Below are 20,041 nucleotides of genomic sequence, written 5' to 3'. Positions count from 1 at the left end.
AGTCCACAGCTGTAAACCTGGGGAAAGAGTGCTCTGAGGAAGACCTGGATCCCACATCCAGGGTGCCCAGGGAGAGGCAACAGACTAGCTCTAGGGAGAGTGTGGGCAAGACTGGCTGAGTGCAGATCTGGAAAGGAGAAAAGCCATACCAATCACCCCTTAGCCTGCTGCAGCCAGCAAGACCAGAAAAAACAGTTTGGCCAGTTTGAAACCAACAAGAGGTTTTTTGTTTTCTTTTCTTTTGTTTTTTTCTTTTAAGTAATATTTTATTTTTTTAATATTTATTATTGTTTATCTTACAATAACTTTCCCTCTCTTTCCTTCTTTCTTGTTTTATTCCTTCTTCCTTTTTTCCAGTTTTATCTCTTCTTCATCCCTTGTCCTGCTTTTTAAAAAAATACCCACAAACGACACAATAAAAAACCTAGAACTGTGAAAAAACCAGAGTGGTACCCAAAGAGGGGGCATCCCAACAGTTGATACAGTGAAACAAATTTCACTTTGCTATTACAGAGAATCTGCAAGTTATTGCATATTTGTATTATTATTTTTACATTATTCTTACATCTTTTATTTGAATAGTATTTTTGTATTCCTCTTCTTTCTGTATAGTCTTCTTTGCTTGGCTGGTTATATGTATCATTTGACAGGTTTCCTGTGTTCTCTCTTTCACAGTGTATTGCTAATTTACTGTCCTTCACGTCACCTGTGTTCCTTTAGCACACTACTCAAGGTCCTATACCCCCTATTCCTGTTATTCAGATAATGTAGATTCCGTCATATGATTGTTACTGTAATATTATTGTAAGTAATAGCTTGTCCATACAATTGTAAATACTTCACTACACCCCTCCCAGATCTTAGCCCACTTCACAGTTTCCTGAACTCTACTACTGTAGTAGTTAACTCTATTCTCTGACACACTACACATATTTACTGTCCTTTACTCTCACCTTACCTCAGAACCTGACCTTCCACAACCTCACTGCTTTCTAGATCCAACTCACAATCCTTCCCTCCCCAGCAAGAGTTTTATCTTCTTCCCATCCTCTCTAAAAAGTGGCTAGTTGGAAGAAAGATCACAGTTAACACTATATATAGCCAAAGGATCTCTTTATCTCTTCTCTACTGGATGCTACTATAAATATCATAGAATACTCTCTTGCTGTCTTAAACCATTTTGCCTTCCCCTCCAACTGATCACAAAAAAGAGTAGGTGGAAGCGGGGAACACCAGGATACTCACTGGAGTATGAAAACCAACAACAAAGGAACCACCAACAGATAACAACAGAAGAAGGTGAGGGAGGGAGTGGAAACCACACAAACCTCAATCCAGGACCTATCTGGAAATACAACTAAACAGTGGAGAAACTACCCAGTACAAACAACTGAACAAGAGCAAAAAAGAATCCCCGAAACAATATACACACAAAAGAACCAGCTTCAACAAAACCTGCCCTCACCAACACAACAAAATATAAGAGGTGGTGGACAGAGTGGCCCTCAGTTTACCAGCTGGTGGGAAGGACCCACCAAAGAAAGACCCAAAAACAATCAAAACCCAAAGACAAAGACAGAGCCAACTTAAATGACATCCCAAGATCAGTGAGCTCAAAAGATCAGGGAGACTACACCACTGAATCTCACATACATTCTACCACAGAAGTTGACACCATAAAACCAGGGAGCCAGAACAGAACAATTTAAGAAGCTGAGGCTAACAAGAAGAGTCTCACAAACAATGGGAAGACAAAGACACAATCCTCAAATGCAAGGAAACGAGGCAGCCTCAGAAAGAATGTTAAATGAAATAGAGGCAACTCAACTATCACATATTGAATTTAAAGCAATGGTTATCAGAAAGCTCAATGACCTCACAGTGAATTACCAGAACATACAAGGAAACTACATGAACTCACTGCAAACTATACTAACATGAAAAAGGAAATAGAAACTATCAGCAAGGACCAAGAGGAAATGAAGAATACAATTTCTGAACTGAAGAACACAGTGGAAGGAATCAAAAGCAGGATGAATGAAGCAGAAGATCAGATCAGTGAGTTGGAGGACAAAGTAGAAAAAAACACCCAGAAGAGCAAGAAAAGGAAAAGAGGCTCAGAAAGAATGAAGAGGGATTAAGAGAAATGCAAGACAATATGAAACATAATAATATACAAATAATAAAGATACCAGGAGAAGAAAAAGAGAAAGAGATGGAAAACCTATTTGAAAAAATAATGATGGAAAACTTCCCTACTTTGAGGAGAGAAAAAGTCACACGAATCCAGGAAACACAGAGAGTCCAAATCAAGAGGAACCCAAAGAGGCCCACTTCAACACACATCATCATCAAAATGGCAAAATTCCAAGGCAAAGAGAGAATCTTAAAGGCAGCAAGGGATAAACAGGAAGTAACATACAAGGGAGTGCCAATAAAGTTAGCTACTGACTTCTCAATGGAAACACTCCAAGCAAGAAGAGAATGGCAAGAAATATTCCAAGTAATGAGAACCAGAGGCCTGCAACCAAGGATACTTTACCAAGCAAGGCTCTCAATCAAGATAGAAGGCCAAATAAGGAGCTTTTCAGATGAAAGAAGTCTAAAACAAAACACCTCCACCAAACCAGCTCTGCAAGACATGCTAAAAAGAATGCTCTAAGGAAAGGAAGGAAAAGAGAGAGACAAAGAGGAACACAAGTACAAAAATGGCAATAAATAAGTACCTATCAATAATAACCTTAAATGTAAATGGAATAAATGCTCCAATCAAAAGACATAAAATAGCTGAATGGATAAGAAAGCATGACCCACATATATGCTGCCTACAAGAGACCCACCACAGGACAAAAGACCTATACAGATTCAAAGTAAAGGACTGGAAACAAATTTTCGAGGCAAACAGACAGGAAAAAAAAAGGTGGGGTAGTAATACTCAGACCAAATAGACTTCAAAAAAAGGTCATAAAAAGAGACCCAGAAGGTCACTTCATTACACTCAAGGGAATAATCCACAAAGAAGACATAAACATTGTAAATACATATGCATCCAACATAGGAGCACCCAAATACATAAAGAAAATCTTAGAGGACTTCAGGAAAGACATTAACAGCAACACAATTATAGTAGGGGATTTTAACACCACACTGTCAAAAATAGACATATCTTCCAAACAGAATATCAACAAAAATATTGTGGCATTGAACAAAGTCCTAGATGAAATGGACTTAACTGATATATGTGTGTGTGTATATATATATATATATATACACACACACACACAGAGCGCGCCCTTCATTCCAAAGAACCTAAATACACATTCTTTTCAAATGCACATGGAACATTTTCAAAGATAAACCACATGATAGGAACCTCAACAAATTCAAGAAAATTAAAATCATACCAAGCATTTTCTCCAGCCACATGAGACTGAAACTAGAAACCAACACCAAGAAAAAAAAAAACCAAAACACTCAAAATCATGGAGATTAATAGGACAATATTAAACAATGAATGGGTCAAGAATGAAATTGGGGAAGAAATCAAGAAGTTTCTGGAAACAAATGAAAAGAACTTACAACAACACAAAACTTATGGGACACAGCAAAGGCAATCCTGAGAGGGAAATTAATAGCAATACAGACCTAACTAAAAAAAGATAGACACATTTCAAACAAACAACCAAGCCCTATGCCTACAAGAACTCAAGGAACAACAACAAAGACAGCCCAGAGCTAGTAGAAAGAAGGAAATAACCAAGATCAGAGCAGAATCAAATGACATGGAAACAAAAAGCACAATTCTAAGGATTAATAAATCCAGGAGCTGGTTCTTTGAAAAGATAAACAAAATCGACAAGCATTTAAGTAGGCTCATCAAGAAAAAAAAAAAGAGATGACCCAAATAAACACAACCAGAAATGAAAGAGGACAGATTACAATTGACACCACAGAAATACAAAGGATTGTAAGAAATTACTATGAAGAACTGTATGCCAAGAAATTTGAAAACCTACCTGAAATGGACAAATTCATAGAAAAATATAATCTTCCAAAACTCAATGAAGAACAAGCAGAAAGCCTGAACAGACCAATAACAGCAGTAATCAAAAAACTCCTGACACACAAAAGCACTAGACCAGATGGTTTCACAGGAGAATTCTACAAAGCATTTAAGGAAGAGCTAACCCCTATCCCTCACAGACTATTCCAAAAAACCCAAAATGATGGAACACTCCCAAAGTCTATTTATGAAGCCAGCATCATCCTAATCCAAAAACCAGATAAAGACACAACAAATAAAGAAAATTTCAGGCCAATATTGCCAATGAACATAGACGCTAAAATCCTCAGCAAAATATTGGCAAACCACATTCAACAATACATTAAATGATCATACACCATGACCAAGTGGGATTCCTCCCAGGGATGCAAGGATGGCTCAACCTTCACAAATCAGTAAATGTAATACATCACATAAACAAAAGCAAAGACAAAAATCACATGACCATATCAATAGATGTGGAAAAAGCACTTAATAAGGTACATCATCCATTTATGATAAAAATACTCAGCAAAGTGGGAATAGAGGGAGCATTCCTCAACATAATCAAGGCCATATATGAGAGACCTACATCATATGCAATGGGCAAAAACTAAAAGCTCTCCCACTAAGATCAGCAACAAGACAGGATGCCCACTTTCACCACTCCTATTCAACATAGTACTGGAAGTCCTAGCCATAGCAATTAGATGAGAAAAAAATAAAAGGCATCCAAATTGAAAGCAGGAAGTAAAACTGTCATTGTTTGCAGATTGCATGATAGTGTACATGGAAAATCCTATAGACTTCACCAAAAAACTGCTTGACCCAATAAATAAACTTGGCAAAACAGTGGGATACAAAGTCAATATCCAGAAATCAAAGGCATTTTATTATACCAATAATGAAATATCAGAAGCAAAAATCAAGAAAATAATCCCATTCAATATAGCAAAAAAGACAAATAAAATACCTAGGAATAAACCTAACCAAGGAGATAAAAGACCTGTATGCAGAAAACTACACAACACTGAAGAAAGAAATCAAGGAGGATACAAACAAATGGAAACATATACCATGTTCATGGATTGGAAAAATTAACATCATCAAAATGTCCATACTACCCAAAGCAATTTACAGATTCAATGCAATACCTATTAACGTACCAATGGCATAGTTCACAGACATAAAGCAAACACTTCAAAAATTTATATGGAACCATAAACAACCCCAAATAGCTGCTGCAATTTGAGAAAGAAGAGCAAAGTAGGAGGGATCACAATACCTGACACCAAACTGTATTACAAGGACACTATAATCAAACAGCCTTGTACTGGCATAAAAACAGGCACACGAACCAGTGGAACAGAACAGAGAGCCCAGAAATAAACCCAAGCCTCTATGGTCAATTAATATTTGACAAAGGGGACAGCAACATAAAATGAAGTAAAATTAGCCTCTTCCACAAATGGTGTTGGGAGAACTGGACAGCTACAAAAAATGTAACTCAAGCACCAACTTACACCACATAGAAAAATAAATTCAAGGTGGATGAAAGATTTAAATTTAAGTCATGACACCATTAAAGTCCTAGAGGAGAACATAGGCAGGAAAATCTCAGATATTTCATGCAGCGACATTTCTACTGATTTTTCATGTCCCTACAACACTTTAATGTCCCAAGAGCAAGGGACATAAAGGAATGAAAAAATGAATGAGATCTCATCAAAATAAAAAGCTTCTGCATGGCTAAACAAAACAGTATTAAAATAAAAAGAGAACCAACTGTATGGGAAAACATTTGCCAATGATACCTTAGACAAAGGTTTAATCTCCAAAATATACAAAGAACTTACGGGACTTCAATCTAAGAAGACAAGCAACCCAATTAAAAAGTGGGCAAAGGACTTGAACAGACACCTCTCCGAGAAGGATATACAGAGGATCCAGAAACACATAAAAAGATGCTCAGTATCACTAGCTATCAGAGAGATGCAAATTAAAACCACAATGAGATACCACTTTACGCCAGTCAGAATGACCATCATAAACAAAGCAACAAGTGCTGGAGAGGCTGTGGGGAAAAGGGGACCCTAGTTCACTGTTGGTGGGATTGCAGACTGGTACAACCACTATGAAAAACAGTATGAAATTTTCTAAGAAAACAAAAAATGGATCTGCCTTTAGACCCAGCAATTTCACTGAGTTATATCCTAGTATTATATCCTAAGAACCCTGAAACACCAATCCAAAAGAACCTATGTACCCCAATGTTCATAGCAGCACAGTTTACAATAGACAAGTTTTGGAAGCAACTTAGGTGTCCATTAGAAAAATGAATGGATCAAAAAACTATGGTACATTTACACAGTTGAATTCTATGCAGCAGAAAGAAAGAAGGAGCTCCTACCTTTTGCAGCAGCATGGATGGAACTGAAAAGCATTATGCTGAGTGAAATAAGCCAGGTGATAAAAAACAAATACCATATTATCTCTCCTTTAACAGGAACCTAAACAACAAAACCAACAAGCAAGCAAAATATAACCAAAGACACTGAAATAGAGAACAGGCTGACAGTAACAAGAGGGGAGAGGGGAGGGAATTTCAGAAAAAAAAAATGCGAAGGGTTTACAAGAACTAGTATAAAAGACACATGGACAAAAACTAAGTGGGGTGGAAATGAGAGGGAGGTGGGGGGATGGGTGGGTGGGCTGGGATGATAGTAAAAGACACAACTGTACTTGAACAACAATTAAAATAATTTTTTTGAAAAAAAGAAAATTATTACATTTTACTCATATTTAATATATAAACAGTGGGGCTTTCCCTAGGTCTTGTATTACACAGTCATATGTCATGCAGAGTACCCAAGGTAACCTAGAATCATAGTAAGTTCCAGAACAAGAAAGGGGTAATGGGAGCACCTCAGTTATTCACTTGCTTCCAGCTTAAAGCAACATGGGACAGTTAAGTAGAACTGTGGATGTTACCTACTTTAAACTGAACTAACCCTCATGAAATAAATGAGGGGGGTTGAATGTTTTTACTAGAAGCCCAATGGTTTTGTGTATTATTAAAATTTTCTCTAGCTGATGTGCCTCAGTGAATTGAGCACTGGGCCTGTGAACTAAAGGGTCATCAGTTCAATTCCAAGTCAGGGCATATGCCTGGGCTGCAGGCCATGTCCCCAGTAGGGGATGCATGAGAGACAACCACACATACCTCTCTTTCTCCTTCCCTTTCCCTCTCTCTAAAAATAAAATATTAAAAGTGAATAAATAAAATTTACTTCAGTATTCTATTTATTTTATCTCTTCCTTATCTAAATTTTTCTGAATAATATAATGACAGTTACACATCATGTAATTTACAAATAATTATACATTCATAAGTAGGAAATCTACACTCAAAAACCATTTAATGATCAAAGCATAAGATAAAAGTAATTTTAGAACTGACAATTTAGAGAAGACTTTCAACTTTGTTACTACTTGCACCTAACTGCTTTAACCATTTTCCAAAACAACCAACAAAGGAAGAAAAGCAGAACAGAACTGGGGAAATGCACAGAGATGTAACAGGTTCACAGGATTTCATGAACCAGCAGTCAGAAAAAAAAACAGAAATAATAATTAAGAGCATTAATTTGATTTAGGAGTAAAAGACAAGGCTTTCTGCTCCAACTAAAATCCACATTTTCATATCTGAAAACCAACATAGGCTCTGTCAGATAATGAAAGGTATAAGGTGATTACTTTCCACTTAGAAGGAAAACAAACAGCAAGTTCTCATAAAAATCAGAAATGTTTCTGAGTGCTTGGACTCCAAAGGCATGGTAGCCACGGTAACAGAGAGAAGGGTCACTTTATTAGGTCAACATAAAGATCAATTATTGGGGAATCATTGGTGTATAGCCAAGTTTAAATTATCTCAAGTTTCTAAATAAAGTTAAACAATATCTGAGAATTTTTCTAGCCAAATGGCATGGCACCCACTAACCTTCTATTCCCCATCTCTTAGTTCTTACTGGTATCTCACTACCAGTATGAGTTGAAGCTGGAATCTAAACCCAGGCACATCCCGAAGCCTTTTGAAAACAGCATCATATAAATGAGCCTCAAAGAACAGTTAGGATGTGAACATCAAGATTGGCTGGGACTGAAAGGGAAGAAGCAAAGAGAGGAAGCACTGTGAAGTCCTCCAGCAAAAGATAATGGAAAGAGCAAAGGTACGGAGGTGGGAACCCTTGAGTACTTGCAGGAATTACCACATGGTGGTTCTGGCAGCAATAGGAGATGTGAGGGAGGAGATACAAGATAATACTGGAAAGGCTGATTCAGGCTTTCCAATAGAAGGCTGAGACAAAAGGGTAGACTTCATTCTGGAGGCAATGAGTAATTACTGAGGACTTTAAAGCAGGGAAATGGCACAACTACAGGTAGAGTCTGGGAAAACTAATCTTGCTATGACTTGGAAAATGGATCAAAGACAAGTAAGGTGTCATGAACATAGTATGTACTTATACTGAATGGATGAGGCAAAAATGTACTGTGTTTCTCTAATACAATATCAAGCTCAATCTACCCAACAGTACTTAATATTGTTTAGTTTGCTACTTAGAAAATAAATTCCACTCATTCTAAAAAGATATAATCTGTGGGAACTAAAACAAAAGTCAATCCACCAGTCAAATGTGACCCACTAAATGTTGCTGTTAAAATGCACACTCTTGCAAAAATTAACATTTTACTCTTCTATTCGGTGGGAAGTACATCTGAGTTGCTCTTGTGACTGCAGAAAATGAACACAAAATTAACCAAGTGTAAAAGTTAGGCATTGAGAAGTGATCCTCCCTCTTCTGCAACAATGTGAAAAGGCCATTGGAAAATAAGGAGATCACAAGCTGTAATCTCATATTTCCTATGACCTCTTGCAGTCCCCAAGTGAAACACATACTAAGTCAGAGCTAGTTTGATGATGCTGAACTTTCTTCTGCACAGGTTTTGGTAACGTTTGCACAGCATCAACTACTCAGTGAGAAGCCAAGGTGAAAAACAAGGAAATGAGTCATACCTACCTGATTTTCTTCATGGGAAACCCTCATCTGTTCCTTGAGGACAGACATACGGGCTGCTTCTTCCTTCCTCAAGACTCTCTCCTTCTTGAGCTCAGGACTCCAGAAGGTCTTGATACTATTCATGGAAGATCCCAATTTGCTGTCCTTGATGTCTAGCTCTTTCCGAAGGAGATCATTCTCTCTCTGAAGTTCCTTGAGCTGGGCTTGAAGGTCTAACATTGTGCTATCCCTTACCTGCCTCAACATAGAGGGGACCTGGTGGTGGTGATGATGGGATGAACTGGTCAGACCACCATGTTGATCTGTGTATGAAAGGACATCTGTGTGGGAAAGTCCAGCAGAAGCAATATTGGGACTACTCCCCATGGCTGTGACACGACCTCCATATACAGCTCTATTTGTGGCTCTTCCCAGAGTCATGGTGCCCTTCGGGTAAGTTGTCGAAGCCACCCCCTCATGATCACTCAGATACATGGGCCCAGACGTAGCATAGGCTGCATTAAGGGACTGGATGTTCTCCATGGACAGAGTCTTGCCTGTTCCTCCACCTCCCCCACTACTTGTTCTTCGGTGGCCCAAACGAGGAGACCTTGGCAAACGAGGAGATCTAGAAGGGCTCCCTTCCAGATTGGTTATTGTTCTTGCACTTCCGTACATTTTTCTTCTATTATGAGGTGATACTGAGGAGAAGGATTGCTACAGTAAGCTGGGGATTAAGCCAATATTTCCACTGTTGGTCAGAATTTTCACTGCATTTTACTCATAGTCTGTACCAGAAAATGACTCCAATCAGAGAGATCTGAAAAATGAGAAAAAGGAAAATCAAAAACAAACTTCTTTAGAACTCTGACTATAACTTCATTACGTTTTAAGTATATGTTGATAAATATAGATCAATAGTGATAATAAATAGATGATTGCTACATATACTCATGTTCATTTAATAAGAAAGGTGACCCCAAAACTTTACTTACTACATCTGAAGATATGGTAAATTACCCCATCCAGCTCTCAAGCAAGGTCAAATTTGTTCAGAACAAAAACACACTTCTTTTTCCTTAGGAAGATAAAGTTCTGCACTTTTGGGTTATGTTAAGTGACATTTGGGACCTCCAGAAAATTGACCATAGGATATCTCATCACAGAGACCTTAGTTATAAAATACTCTTTCTGGGGGAATAACCCGCCTCACACACACACACAAGTAGTTTGACAGTGACTCTGAGAAGCTGTTGCTTCCTAAGATGTCAAATAATAGTCTATCATATTCTTACCTCCCACTCCTGTACCCTCTAAGACATCTCAAATCCATCACAGTCCTTTTTTTCACTAGGTTTAGAACTCTTCTCAACACAGCACTCTAGATGGTTTACCATCAATCAATGAGCACTGACACATGTGTTAGAACCTATTGGCCATCTTGGAGCTAAAAGAAAAAGAGGTGGCTCAACCAGAGCCTCTCTGCACATAACCAGGTCTGAAATGCTATCATCAGAAAGGATGACAGTCCTGTCTCTTTCCCCTTTCACTTATATCTTTCAGGCTGGCATATTGAGACTTCCTTTCCTTTATTTCTGACCTAAATATTCACATTAACTACTCCACACCTGTACAGAAATGGGACAGGAGAACAGTGCACCATGTTAGAGTCCCTGTTCCCATAACTCCTAGAGAAAATAGTAGAAGTTCCTATACATTGGGACAAATTTTATGTAGCAGGGCTTATCCCATTAATGCTAGTATGCAAATTGCCTCCATGGGGTACATCATGGCCTCCTGCTTTTCTCATTATGGTGTTCTTGGTGTACTCTCTTTTTTTCATCTTTAAGATAGTAAAAGCAAGCCCTGGCTGGCATAGCTCAGTGGATTGAGCATGGGCCTGCGAACCACACAATTGCGGTTCGATTCCCAGTCAGGACACATGCCTGGGTTGCAGGCCGGTTCCCTGCAGGTCAGTTCCCAGCAGAGGATGCATGAAAGGCAACCACACATTGATGTTTCTCTCCTCCTCTCCTTCCCTTCCTCTCTCAAAGATAAATAAAATCTTTAAAAAAAATTTAAAAAAAAGATAGTAAAAGCACAGATTCTAGACAGGGCCAAACTGAGGTTACTTCTCCTCATGCAACTTAGGGGCCCATCCAAGCTGCTTTTCCATATAAATGGCTTGTCTTGGCTCATGCTTCACAACTTACTAAATCCTCTCAAACAAACAAGAACTGGCCTCAGTGGGCCCCAGGCCAGGCACTAGCAACAGCCAGCCAAAATTCACAGCTTGGCTTTACCTGAGAATCTCCAAGCCCAGCACAAGTAGCAGTCATCTCAGAGAGCTTTATGGCTCAGAAAAAACACAGGTGGGGGTCTGTACCACCCAGGAAAGTGCAGGGCCAATGCACTTAGTGGACAACTACAAACCATACTGGAGTATCACCACTCTGCCCCCACACAGCTGATCCTCCACAAAGGGCAGAATTGGAGGTAAGTGGTCACAGCCAATCCTTGCAGCGCACTGGCCTGGGCAAATCCCTCCCATTGATCTGCCAACACTCAACTCTAAGAGGAGAATGTACTCAGCCCACACAAAAGGCACACGTCAAGTACCCTACCCAGCTTGAATGATAGGGAAGGCTGTGCCACTGGACCCTACCGATCACCTACTGCATTAGGTCACACTACCAAGGCGTGGAGTCAAAGCAGCTCTACCTAATACATAGAAAAAAACACAGGGAGGCTGCCAAAATGAGGAGACAAAGAAACATGGCCCAAATGAAAGAACAGATCAAAACTCCATAAAAAGAGCTAAATGAAATGGAGATGAGCAACCTATCAGATGCTAAGTTCAAAACACTGGTTATAAGGATGCTCAAGGAAATTAGCAAGGACCTCAGCAGCATAAAAAAGATCCAGTCAGAAATGAAGGATACAGTAATTAAAATAAAGAACATTTACAGAGAAACAACAGTAGAGAGAATGAAGCCGAGAATCAAATCAATGATTTGGAACATAAGGATGCAAAAAACAACCAATCAGAATAAGGGGAAAAAACGAATCTCAAAAAATGAGGATAGTGTAAGCAGCCTCTGGGACAACTTCAAGCATTTCAACATTCACATCATTGGGTACCAGAAAAAGAGAAAGAAGAAGAAATTGGAAATCTATTTGAAAAAATAATAAAAGAAAACTTCCCTAATTTGGTGAAGGAAATAGACAGGCAAGTCCAGAAAGCACAGAGAGTCCCAAACAAAATGGAGGCAAAGAGGCCCACTCCAAGACATATCATAATTAAAACACCAAAGGTTAAAGATAAACAGATAATCTTAAAAGCAGCAGAAAAAAAGCAGTTAGCTACCTACAGGAGAGTTTCCATAAGACTGTCAGCTGTTCTCTCAAAACAAATTTTGCAGGCTACATGGAACTGGCAAGAAATATTCAAAGTCATGAAAAACAGGGGGACTTATAGCTAAGATTGCTGTACCCAGTAAAGCTATCATTTAGAATCAAAGGGTGGACAAAGAGTTCCCAGACCAGAAAAAATTAAAGGACAGCTTTATTACCAAACCATTACTATTGAAATGTTAAAGGGACTTATTCAAGAAAAAGAGAATCAAAACTATGAACAATAAAATGGCAATGAATACACAGCTATCAACAATTGAATCCAAGAAAACAAACTAAGCAAACAAGAAAACCTGAGACAGAATCGTGGATACAGAGAGCATTTAGATGGTTGCCAGATGGGAGAGGAGTTGTAGGGTGTGTGAAGAGGTGAGAGAATTGAGAAGTGCTAATAGGAAGTTACAGGATAGCCATGGGGATGTAAAGTACAGTATAAGAAACAGAGTAGCCAAAGAACCTACACATGACCCATGGATATGAACACCAGTGTGGGTACTGCTTGAGGGACTTGGTGGTGCTGGGTGCAAGGGGGCACAGCGGGTAAAATTGGGACAACTGTAATAGCATGATCACATGAGATCAAGTGCATTCAGGGTGGTATGGTCATAGACCATAATCAATAAAATATAATTTAAAAAGAAATGGAGGTTCTGAGTACTACCATGTAAAAAGGGCTTCCCCAAGATTGAAGCTAATGCAAAAGAAATCAGAACCAAACCTTTAATAGTGTGAAATCAAGCCAGATGACATCACTTGATACCTTGGATCCAGCAGCCACTGAAGCTACATCTATCCCCAGGCCATTTCAGTGACATACGCCAGGTAGACTGACTGCGTTAATGGCCCTAATTCTTTACCCCTTCCTGGATGTGCCTCCTTGTCAGTGCCCTCACAATCAGACCCTAGGTTCTGTCATATGACTCTCTTTGGCCAATAAGAAGAAAACAAACGTGAAGCAATTGGAGGATTAAAATAGCACTTGAGTATTTACTTTTTTTATACTTGCCGAAAGACATTTTTCCATTACTTTTAGAAAGAGGAAGGGAGAGTAACATCAATGCAAAAGAGAAGCATCGATTGGTGCCCAGACCAGGGACCACACACAATCAGACTGAGTATCAAACCTACAAACTAGGTGTGTGCCGTGACCAGGAATGGAACCCACACCCCTCCCATTCAGGGGTGTCCAACCTGCGGTCCATGGGCTGCATGCACCCCAGGATGGCTGTGAATGCACCCAACACAAAATTGTAAATTTACTTAAAACTATATGAGATTTTTTGTTATTATGTGTGACATCATATTTAATGTGTAGCCCAAGAAAACTCAGCTTCTTCCAGCATAGCACAGAGATGCCAAAAGCTTGGACTCCCCTGCATGATACTCCAAACAATTAGCCACAATGTCCTGGGAGTGTATCTACTTTCTTGCTCATTTTCTTTTCTTCCATAGGAATTAGATCAAGCCCAGTCTAGCTTGCTGAAAAATAATAATATAAAACAGAGTCACATGTCCTAGATAGAACCCCAAGACATTTGAGCAAGCCCATCTAAGACCAGCAGAGGTTCCTAGCCAATCAACAGCTGATAACAGATGCATGATCAAGTCCAGCTGACAGCCACTGAACTCCGTATACTCATGGACTAAATAAATGCATATTTCCCAATACGTCAGTGATATTTTGTGGTTGATATTTTGAAATATTACTAGGGTAACAGATAAATGATATATTCACCCATAAATTTCCTCTTTTGCTACATTCAATTCTAGTTGGGGTATTTGTCACTTTTACTCTAAAAAGTCCTCACATAGAGTATGAACAAATATTTTCCGTAAAGGCTTTTCCTTTCCCTTAAAAGTCCCTACAAAGAATTATGTATCTGTCTCTAACTAAGGAACTTAGCTTCAAATGTTTATATTGCTAAGACTTTAATTCTATTTTACTCAATAAATACACAAAAATCATTTTTATCTAATTTGCATGAATAACCTGTTTTATTAAAACACGTAAATCAATAGTTCTATCAGAATTCAGTTTACATAAATGATGAGAGACAGTGAAATAATGTGACCATTACACAAATATTTAATGAGATGGCAAGATATTCATGACACACCAGTAGTGGGGGTGGGCAGAAAACAGACTCCAGAATGTTGTGATTTACTCATACTCTTCTTGTAAGACACACACTAACTGGCAGAAGGACTGAAACAACACACATCAAAAGGTTAACAGTGGTGTGAGTCCAGGTGGTTTTCATTTTCTCCTTTAATTTTAAAAATATGTGTATCTTTTCTATTGTCTTTTTACTCTCTGTTTCATTTATTTCTACTCCAAACTTTGTTATTTTCTCCCCTCTACTAACTCTGGACTTAGCTCATTCTTCCTTTCCCTGTTCTTTGAGGTGTAAAGTTAGATTATCTTTCCTTTTTTTCTTAATGTAGGTTTTTATCACTATGAACTTAAGAAAATAATTTCTTTCTTTTTCCTTCTATAATTCAAACAGTCAAATTAATTTGTCTTATGCTTAGAATCTAGAAATGAATCTAGGTCCAGCTGGGCCACCACTTATAAAGCTGTCTTCCTATCTAAGAAGAAAATTGGAAGCACAACTAGCCAAGGCTTTGGAGAACTGCAACAACCAACAAACAAAAATGTGGATTTGGTCCCTTTGGAAACATACATACATACAACCCACTTGTAACATATGATATGCATAGATATATTAGCTTGTTTGTAACAATGTTTCTTTATTTAAAGAACAATACATGTTGACAACAACCCATGATTTCCTTGGGTTCTCCTTTTCTATGTTTAACATTACATTTATGGATTGAGAAGCTTTCAAAGTCTCACATGTTCTGAAACAGTGGACATATAATGAAACTTCTCTATGCCTAAAATGTTTGGGAGGACATACCCATAAATTGAATGGGCTTAGCTGTTTATTATCTTTTCACTTTTTACTTTGTTTACTAATCTATGCAGGTTTGCTACCAATTTGTGTCAAAGGTCACGATAACATTTGTTCAGACAATCCATTCCATCTAGTCTTATTGGTATTCAGTCTTATTGGTATTGCTTTGTAAACCTTTCCTTAAAATTTTTTAAATTGCCTCTAGTTGTATCCTCATCAGTATCACTTTATCCCTGATAATAATTTGTACTTCCTTTGTGCTTAGTTACTGGACCTTTTCGCATTAAATGTTCATTTATCTTCAATCATATTATCTGATTAATATGTATAAGATTGTACATGTTGGCTGCATATTCCAGGACTGTATGTATAGAACTCTGGTCATTTATAAATAACTACCTTTCTTTTGAAATTTTTCGTACCAGGAATTATTCAGAGGATATATTTAAATGTCAAGTTCAATAAAAGTTTTTAACTAAAACTTTGTAGTTTTGATTTTATGGCATTGGGATCATAAAACACGTATCTTCTAATCTTTGAAATTTGTCAGCATTTTTAAATTGGCCTAAAAAATCAGTGTTTTAATTGTTAAAACAACTAAGAGACAATTGCAAGAAAAGTTTTTAAGAGAAAATTGTTTTTTTGTTTGTTTGTTTGTTTGTTTGTTTTAGAAAGAGGGAAAAGGAGGGAGAAAGGAAGAGCAACATCGATGTGAAAGAGAAACACTGATCAGTTGCCTCTTACACTCACCTGACAGGGGACTGAACCCACAATCGGTATGTGCCCTGATCAGAAATCAAACAGTGACCTTTCAGTTTATGGGATATCATCCAACCAATTGAGCCACACCAGCCAGGGCTAAAAAAATTTTAAATACAGATATGTACATAGAAGAAAATTAAAACACTCTTTATCTTGTCACTCATAACCTCTGTTAAGTTGATGTTGTGGCTTCCAGTTCTTTCTAAGTGTGTGTGCGTGTATGCATAATGTGCATAAATGTGTATATATATATATATATATATATATATATATATATATTTACACATATACATTTAAACTATAGTAATTAGTGTTACATTCTACATTTCATTTACTCTTCTTTTTCCTCAATGGTTTTATTCTTAATGTCATCTCCCTTTTCCACTTAACATTAATGACATAAAATAGTTTTATATAACATGCTTTTAATGGCCACCATGAGTCTCCAAAGATGGTCATCAACATTCTTTCCCTTCCTGTACACATTTGTCTCTCCTTCCATCAAGAAATGAATTCTATTTACCTCTTTTTTAACCTGGGCAGAGCTTGTGACTCCTTTGACTGAAAGATGCTGCAAAAGTGACACTGTTCCAACTCTAGGCCTCAGCTTCTGTTTTTGTTCTCTTAAAACACAGAGATGTAAGGCCCAAGCTATTCTACTGGAAATAGAAGCCACACAGAAGGTTCTAGAAGGTAAGATGCCACACAGAAAGAGAGATTATGAGGAGAACCAAAGCATCCCAGCTAACAGCAAGGACCAAGACACAGACTGTTGAGACAAGCCAATTGGCAGCTTCCAGCTCAGCCTCGCTGCCCTGTAAAATCAGCTGCCTAAGTGACTGCCAACTCTCTGTGACAGGAGGACTGCCTGGTCAACCCACAGTGATGGGAAATAATAATTATTGTTTAAAGCCTCCTGAGTTAGGAGTTTTTGGTGTTGCTGTTACACTACAAAAAAAAACTGAAATAGTCACAAGGTTTCATTGAATGGTTTTCTAATTATTTACTGACCACCTAAGGAACACTTAGGTTATTTTTAATGGAAATATTATACTTAATATTTTGATTGATAGAAGTCTATATACATCTCGTATTACTTCGCCAAGATAAAACTCTAGAAGTAAAATTACAAGGAAATTTAAAGATTCTTGATTTCCACTGTCAAAATTCCCTCCAGAAATGTTGAAATAATTTACACTCACACCCCTACCATTGGCTATTTTTCCTCCACTGCCTTTACTCTTTACTCTCAACATATCCTGGAAGCCACCATCTTCTTCTGAAGCTACTAAAAGTCCCTGAATTACCCAACTCAGAATCACAGCTCTGCATATTCATTAAATACATATTAACAAATAATACCAATCCTGTTCTACACCAGCTCTGCTTTAGGCCAGTGCTTCCCCGATAGTTTGGACAATGTTCAGATAAATGAGGCTAACAGGGTTTTGATTTTATACCAAGATGTCTCAGAGACTTCAAGACACTGATGCGTATAATGACTATTCCGAAATTGAGTATACAATGTAGCTTTTTCTAAACCTATTGCACAAAAGAATGCTTTCCCCTTCTGAATACCTGAAAACATTTCACTAAACATTCAGACTAATGCATTTAATAAATTTTTTAAGCATCAGCCTAATTCCCAGTGTTGAATGTTAGAAATAAAGCAGTGATTGAAACAGATATGACTTCTGTCTATGGAAAGTGTACCCATGAGAATAGAGTTTCTATATCTCAGATCTAACATGGACAGAGGGAAAAGTGGTTTCAGGAACTAGCCACTGCTTTAAGGGCAGAGATATAAAATTGACCCAAAAGAATCAGAATTGAGCTCTAAGAAGGAAGTAGGGACCTCTAAGAGGAACCAAAGTGATAACTGGTTGGAGTTTGGGTCCTACCAGAACAAGATATGCATGCAATTCTGTATTTATTTTTCAAATACTCCACAAAGAAGCCAGAATGTCAAAAAGAACGCAAGTCAGTCATTGACGTGCGTGTGTTGAAGAAATGAGGAAACAGGTTGCTGTTACTCCAACGTCCCACCAGACAAGAGGCATTATGTACAATTCCACAGAATTTATCAAGTCAAATAAGAATGTAAGAGAAGGCCAAGATGGAGACGTAGATGGAGGATCCACCTCGCCTCTGTGCACAATCAAATCTAAGAACAACTATTTTTAACAGCAGTCACAACCAAGCCACACGGAAAATCGACAATACGGAGTCCAAAGGACAACTAGATACTCCGCTGGACCGGTACGAGGAGCGAGGCCAGCAGCGGAGCAGGTTAGCAAGAAAAAATTCCCGGGGCGGTGCGCGGTGCGCGCAGGCAACCGACGGCGCTGATCGCCAGCGAGCTGGCTTCCGGAGCGCACAGGGAAGAGGCGCGGTGGGTCAGTCAGTCGGTCGAGCGCATTTACGTGCGGAGAAACCAGTGAGAAGGGAAACCCGCGCGGTGCAGCAGGCTCGCACAATTAGGATCGGATAAGCAATAAGCAAGCCCGAGGCGTGTGAGTGACTGGATGCGCTGGGCTAGCGGAGAGAAATGCCATTGCTCCCTCTCTGACCCCGCCCCCACACACAGCGTCACAAACCTGCGACCTGGGTCGCCCCGTCCTGGTAAACAACTAAGGCTTCGCTCCACTCACTTAACAGCGCGAACAGACCAAAAATGGCTCTAGGACAACTCAGAGCCCCAGAACCGATAGACCTAAATGATGAAGAAATAGCCAGTCGTTCAGATGCACAGTTCAAAACACTGGTTATAAGGATCCTTACAGAACTGGTTGATTTTAGTCACAAATTAGAGAAACATATGGAAGCTAAATTAATTGAAATGAATGCTGATACAAAAGATACCAATAGTAATGGAAAGAAAATTGGGACTCAAATCAAGGGAGAGGACCAGACGGAAGAAAAAAATGATCAAACAGAAAGGAATGAAGAAATAAGAATTCAGAAAAATGAGGAGAAGCTTAGGAACCTCCAGGACATCTTTAAACGTTCCAACATCCGAATTATAGGGGTACCAGAAGGGGGAAAGGCACAACCACCAGTTGAAAAATTATTTGAACAAATAATAAAGGAGAATTTCCCCAAGATGGCAAAGGAAATAGACTTCCGAGAAATCCAGGAAGCTCAGAGAGTCCCAAAGAAGTTGGACTCAAGAAGGAACACACCAAGGCACATCATAATTACATTAGCCAAGATTAAAATGAAGGAGAGAATCCTAGAAGCAGCAAGAGCTAAGGGGACAGTCACCTACAAAGGAATTCCCATCAGACTGTCAGCTGATTTCTCAAAAGAGACCTTACAGGCAAGAAGGGGCTGGACAGAGGTATTCCAAGTCATGAAAACCAAAGATTTACAACCAAGATTGCTCTACCCAGCAAAACTTTCATTTAGAATGGAAGGACAGATAAAGTACTTCTCAGATAAGACCAAATTCAAGGAGTTCATCATCACCAAGCCCTTATTATATGAAATGTTAAAGGGACTTACCTAAGAAAAAGAAGATAAAAAAGATGAACAGTGAAAGGACAGCAAACTCACAGTTATTAAGAACCACACCTAAAACAAAAGCAAACTAAGAGGATAGCTAGATCAGGAGCAGAACCATAGAAATGAAGATCTCATGGAGGGTTAGCAACAGGGGAGTGGGAGGAGGGGAAGGGGGGAGAAGGTACAGAAAATAAGTAGCATAGACAGTAGATAGAAAATACATAGGGGGGAGGGTAAGAATAGTAGGGGAAATACAGAATCTAAAGAATTTGAGACACATGTTCATGAACTAAAGGGGGGAAATGGTGGGGGAGGGGTATGCAGGGTGGAGGGGAAGGGAGGGG

The 20,041-nt window shown here is 38.7% G+C and overlaps 1 protein-coding gene across 1 annotated transcript in view; it reads right to left on the bottom strand.

Annotated features, from left to right (window-relative positions):
• ERC2 (ELKS/RAB6-interacting/CAST family member 2) overlaps window positions 1-20,041 on the bottom strand; it is a 982,831-nt gene that overhangs the window by 935,281 nt on the left and 27,509 nt on the right. Inside the window, exon 2 of the mRNA XM_053669554.1 lies at window positions 9,121-9,919. Coding sequence (XP_053525529.1) covers window positions 9,121-9,777 — 657 coding nt within the window. The 5' untranslated portion in view covers window positions 9,778-9,919. The remainder of the gene's footprint in view (window positions 1-9,120; window positions 9,920-20,041) is intronic.

This window comes from Artibeus jamaicensis, unplaced genomic scaffold, assembly GCF_021234435.1.
Source record: "Artibeus jamaicensis isolate MK-2021 breed Jamaican fruit bat unplaced genomic scaffold, CSHL_Jam_final contig_519, whole genome shotgun sequence".
Classification (NCBI taxonomy): domain Eukaryota; kingdom Metazoa; phylum Chordata; class Mammalia; order Chiroptera; family Phyllostomidae; genus Artibeus; species Artibeus jamaicensis.
This window is presented reverse-complemented; position numbering and strand designations above follow the sequence as displayed.